Below are 6,000 nucleotides of genomic sequence, written 5' to 3' on the forward strand. Positions count from 1 at the left end.
GTGAATGCATTACCGCAGACCTACTGTCCTTCCGGTAGAGGTGTGGGAACAAAAACGATTCGAATACGAATCGCGATTCTCATGTTAGAAGATTCAGAATCAATTGTTTTGAAAAAATCTGAAAAAATCGGAATCGTGACCCCAAGAATCGGAATCGAATCGTGAGATAGCAGAAGATTCACAGCCCTACCTTCCGGACTACAATATTATCAAAGAGTGGCCCATGATGTCCGTTCATACGGAAGTGCTTCTATCGGCTGCACAAATACAGGTCCATAATTGATCATGTCGGAGCCCATATATTCCGGAAACGGAATTATTTGGGATCCGGTTTTGACGATCACGTCCGCCCTCGTTCTACAGACGAAACTGAAACTCAATTCTCTTCCTGTAGTTTTTTCTCCTCGCATTTCACTGTTTAACGTAATCCGCTCTAACTACAACATGGATACCCCGTTTGACACGTGGTTTTCACTGGGAGATACAGTGGGATGTCGCGGATGTAAACAGACCGTGTACGGCTCAATCTTAAGGATTTTAACAAGAAAAAAAAAACTAAAAAACAACAAAAACACCTTGGCACTGGTGAGTACATTATGAGATTAACCTCTGGCGGTCGATGTGTTAAAAGGGTCTTATAAGTCCTTAAATTGTCACTTCACGTGGGGACCCCGTCATCTGGGGACCCCGCCAAAATCATGTGGGGACCCCGCTGGGGGTCCCGAACCACCGGTTGAGAGCCCCTGCTTTATGACAGCAGTTTTACAACGCGCACACACACACACACACACACACACACAGTGAGCACGGTTAACTATGACACGCGCCGCGAGTGCGTTCCCACGGCCCGCAACACAAGAAAGACAGCAGCACCAGACGAGACAGATATGCCTTCAGTTGTGTGTGTGAGAGAGAGAGAGAGAGAGAGAGAGGGGGGGCGGGGGGGGGGAGAGAGAGAGAGAGAGAGAGAGAGAGAGAGAGAGAGAAAATGCAATCTCAACAAAAGTGACATCTACAGCTGCTCATGCCAGGAGTGTTATACATTCTGCAGCCTACTAAAAGAGAATGCCAGGCTATAGAGATGCTGCCCATTCCAAGAAAAAATACGTTCAAGCACTGAATCAAAGAGAGAACACAAAGTTAATTATAATTTACAAGCTTGTTTTATAGGCAACGGCTAGCGGAGATATGCGCTCTGTGCAGCGCACCTTTTAAATCTGTTGTAGTAGTATGATCAAGTTGGGCGTTAATTATGAAAAAACACAAGAAGTTAGAATACAGAGATAAGAGGTTTCTGCCCAATAACAGCGATATTATATAACAACTAAAATGAGACAGAGGCGTTCCCCAGCTTGAAATGTATAACAACGTACTGTACCTGTGTAGCAGGTCTAAATGGGTTAATATATACTTCTTCCCCGTATGAAAATTTAAAAAAAAAGGCGTAACTCTTGACAGAGGGCCTCCTCACCGAGTCTGTGTCGTCCTCGTACAGCTCCATGTCTGTCCTCATGCTGTCCTCCAGGCCCTCGCTCTCATCGTCCTCGCAGCCCACGAAGAATCTGGGAGCGCCACGCTGGCTCTCGCCCGGCCCGTCGGCCTCTGACATCACAGTCCCCGACGACAGCGGCCTTCAGGATCCCACCGCTCCATCGCACGTCGCCAACACGACCGCCGGGGGGGTCCGTCCGGCCCGCCCGATGGAAGGGCGCGACGCCCGGGGGGTTAGAGGGGAAGGGGGGCGGTTTAGGGTTTTCACTTGGGGGCGGGGCTGGGTTTAAATCTGAGGAGGTGGATATTGGGCCCAGTAGCGGAGGGGGGAAACGATAAAGGCAAAAGGGGAGGAGAGAGCTTACAGAGGCTGACAGGGATTCAAGGAGGTTGTATATACCGGTAGGTTAAACTTCACACAGGAGATGAGAGGGGAGCGATGGTGCCGATAATGGGGCCTCTGGGGTGCTATCGCTCCTACGGTGTCTCATTCGTCGTCAGGCAGAGTTCCATCTTATATTACGGGCTTGGGTTACTCAAGCATCTTTCAGAAGCAGCTAGAGAGGTATGACTCCTCCAACGATCTGATGACAGCAGTCCTAAAAAAGAAACACAAACATCAGAAAAACATTATGTCTAATAATAACATTTCATTTTCACTGGCTCTTTGTTTCGATGACCCTTCCTAAATAAACGGCTTCATTGTCTTGTTTTGTTCTGTCAATCATTGCCACTGTTTTTATTCTGCTTCACTGTATTCGTTTCCTCTTCTTTTTCCCCCTTTACTCCCAATTAGAATTTAGTTGTTATGCTTATTCCCAGTTTTTTTTCCCACTCTCATGTATATTCCCTGTCTACCCCTACAATTGATCATGTCGGAGCCAGGGTGTAGACAACCACGCGTCTCCTCCCATACACATGAACACACACATGACAGTGAGGAGATTCACCACGAGTGCGTAACGCATGCGGAAGGACATGCCTTCTAATTCAGTTCTTTGGGGGGTTCAAGATTCAATACGTTTTATCTGTCACTCACTCACACACACTCAAGTGTGTGTGCAGTGACTGTGAAATGTGAAATCAATGTTGGTGTGACACGCTCCGACAGAACACCATGTGACCAGCACAGTTCTCCGATTCCTGATTTTGTACGCTTGTGTAAATGAAAAGCAAGTCTTTTGCACACCTACAAAGGCGACAGGTGCGTATGAGAAGACCAGACGAGGGCCACAACCTACTGAAAGAAAATGTTGCCCTTATTATCTGTACATACTGTCATAATTATTATTAAAATGGAAATGCTGAATTATGTGGTATTTGCACTTATGAATTGAGCCCATTTATGATTGATTGTTGTTGTTGATTGTATTTTAATTCAGATCACCTGTCACCTTAAAGAGTGATGTCACATTTTGGTGTGACCCGATTGGTCCACTGTAGGTTAGACAGCATTATAACATTTTTGTTTTTTAAAAAAAGGACCTAGCTAAACATTGACTTGAGCGAATACAGAGATGGTTGTGCTATGCTTCGGGTCAAATAACAGCTGAACAAAACACTCCATGGAGAGCAGCAATAGTATTGGGGAATATAACACCACTACTACACACAGCATCAAAAGGTCACCATGTGGAAAACAATGTTTCAGACAGCTTCCTAAACATAGAGCTCTGTTTCTCTGCAGACTCTCTTCATTTGAACCCATTAAGACTTGAGGGCGATTCTACTAATGTTTACAAACAGTTTTCTGAAAAACTTATATTGCTATATCAGTGGTGCTCAAACTTTTTCAAGTCAAGGACCCCAAAAAAAATGATATGCATTTGGATGATATACTGTAGCGCGTCCACAATATGAGCTTGTATATCTGCTATTTTTGAATAGCCAAAGTATAAAATAAATGGTTAAAGTGGTTAAAAAATAAAATGACTAAGATGCTTTCCTGTTTACTGGATTAAGAAAGCCTACAACAGTTTTGCAATATAATTTTTGTTTATGTCACACAACCCAGGAAATGGTTTTAGTTTAACGTGTGTTATTCTTATTATACTGCATATTACCATGTAATGCATGCCACAGATATGCAGCACAAAAGTAACCGTAGTATCCTAACCATCCCATTTCGACAGCAGTTCCACAGAGACACATACAGACAGACTAATAAGTAGCTGATAAAACATTACCGCCTCCCAAATGCTCGACATGGGGTTAGACAATTCCAATCAATGTCTCATTGAAATGGTAATACATCATGGAATCTTGAATCTTTCATGCGGGGGAATCCTCTCTCTGTCTGAACAAAAAAGGGTTTTCAAAGAAGTACTGCTTAACTCCCAAATGGTGTGGACTGCGGACTTGCAAAGAAAATAATTCCAGGGCACTCCGTCTTTGATGAAAAAATATATTACAGATTTATTTTGAGCAAGGCAACAATATGACCAACGCGTATCGACATAAAAGGTCTTGATCAGGGTCTCCTCTATCTCTCTATCTGCATCTTGGCGCAGACTTTATTCAAAGTAAAACTGTTTCCATGCTTAAGTGGATTACTGGGCAGCTTTGCAGCAGGCTTACCCTCCTCTATTACACCTGTTTACTATGGGTAGCATGGCACTCTCTGAGCAAAGCGTGACCTTCTGTTTATGAGCCATTAAACCGGCTGTCACTGCAGACAGGTCAAGCATTTGGTACTTTTAAAAGGCTTGGAATTAATTACGGCTTGATCTGATCAAAGGATTCATGCAGTTGCACCTGCTTTTTGTCTTCCAGTGAGAAAGATGTAGCCTATGATAGATTGAGGCGTAAGATTATTAATGACAGTTAGTAGATTGCAGAGCTGACAGCATTAGATATTCTCAAATTTACCACAGTACATCAGAACTGTTGAATAGACAACATTAGATTAGAAAACTCAAGATTTTTTCCCCAGATGATGTTGAAGATGAATTTTGAATGATGTATTCTTTTCCATGAAACCAGGATAAAAAAAAGACGTTGTTGGTACAGATATACAATATCGAGCCTCCATGTAAAGAGGCCTTATGTGCATGTGGGAAAATGTAAGCGTATAGCATATCAATGTATACTTTACCCACAGAAAAATAAATGTAATAAAAGTATTATTAATGACAGTTAGTAGATTGCAGTACTGACAGCATTAGAGATTCTCAAATTAACTACAGCACAACACAACTGTTGAATAGACATTAGATTAGAAAACTCAAAGATCTTTCTCCAGATGATGTTAAAGTTGAAGATGAATTTGAAAAGATGTATTTTCCATGAAAAATACAATGTTGGTAAAGATACATAATATCTCACATATCTTAATCACATCTTTTAATATTATTATCTTCTCTCCATGTATACAGAGATAAAGGGGGGAAAAGCAACAAAAAAGGGAATACAAATGTACACCTGTACTTCTGTAACTATACTTATAATTTTCCCTAATAAAAATATGTATTAAAAAAAAGAAAAGAAAAAAATACAAATATAATATCGAACCTCCATATAAAAGAGACCTTATGTGCATGTGAGAAAAATGTATGTGTATATCATATAAATGTAGTTTTACCCACAGGAAGAAAAAAAAATAAGCCACATTAGCTGACGTTAGCTTAGCATAGAGTCGGCTGTGTAAACAAGTCTTCCAGTCAGAGCCATTTTAAGAGCGTTTTGAAGCTCATTGTGAAGTTTGTGGAGCTTCTGTTAATGTTCTGACAGACAGACGGAATGTACATCATAGCGTCTGTCTGACTGACAGAGACACTAAAATGCTGAAAATCATGTTAAATCACAGTTTACTTACAGAGCCGGTTTGTTGTGTTGACATCAGTTCTCTCTCTCTCGCTCTGTCTGAGTGAGTCTCTCTCTCTCTCGCTCTGTCTGAGTGAGTCTCTCTCTCTCTCTCTCTCTCTCTCTCTCTCTCTCTCTCTCTCTCTCTCTCTCTCTCTCTCTCTCTCTCTCTCTCTCTCTCTCTCTCTCTCTCTCTCTCTCTCTCTCTCTCTCTCTCTCTCTCTCTGGCGCGCTCTCTCTCTCTCTCTCTCTCTCTCTCTCGCTCTCCTCTCTCTCTTTCAGTGTTGCCAGATATTGTGAGAGAAACAAGCAATCAGGTCTACGAAAACAAGCCCGATTTGGGCAATTTGAAAATAGCAGATCTACAAGGGACGCGTTGTGAACTTGTAGATCTGCTATTTTGTTTAAATAAAATAAAAATCTAGTAATTTGGGAATATTTTTTGAAATATTTTACCTCAAATCTTGTAGGGTGGGGGGGTCTCCGGAAAGACAAATACATATTAATTTGGGGGTCCTTTACATGAAAATGTTTTTAAAAAAACACTGGTTTAACAACATTTGGGAAACAAGCTCAAATAAGCAAATACACTTCAGAAACAAGACCCAAAAAAAAACGAACTAAGCGACATCACTGAAAAATAAGCCCAAAGTCGCTTATAATAAGCGGACATGGCAACACCGTCTCTCTCTCTCTTTCCTCTTGACA

The 6,000-nt window shown here is 41.8% G+C and overlaps 1 protein-coding gene across 4 annotated transcripts in view; it reads right to left on the minus strand.

The window, feature by feature from the left end:
* LOC308087257 (inositol hexakisphosphate and diphosphoinositol-pentakisphosphate kinase 2-like) overlaps window positions 1–5,376 on the minus strand; it is a 59,750-nt gene extending 54,374 nt beyond the window's left edge. For all 4 annotated transcript variants that reach the window (XM_080431017.1, XM_080431015.1, XM_080431016.1 and 1 more), the window contains exons 1-2: window positions 5,306–5,376; window positions 1,472–2,090 (exon numbers count right to left, since the gene is read on the minus strand). In XM_080431017.1, the coding sequence (XP_080287143.1) occupies window positions 1,472–1,609 (138 nt within the window). In that variant the 5' untranslated portion in view covers window positions 1,610–2,090; window positions 5,306–5,376. The remainder of the gene's footprint in view (window positions 1–1,471; window positions 2,091–5,305) is intronic.
* Between the last annotated feature and the right edge of the window lie 624 nt (window positions 5,377–6,000).

The sequence above is a fragment of the Gymnoscopelus braueri genome (assembly GCF_963280865.1).
Source record: "Gymnoscopelus braueri genome assembly, chromosome: 1".
NCBI classification, from domain to species: domain Eukaryota; kingdom Metazoa; phylum Chordata; class Actinopteri; order Myctophiformes; family Myctophidae; genus Gymnoscopelus; species Gymnoscopelus braueri.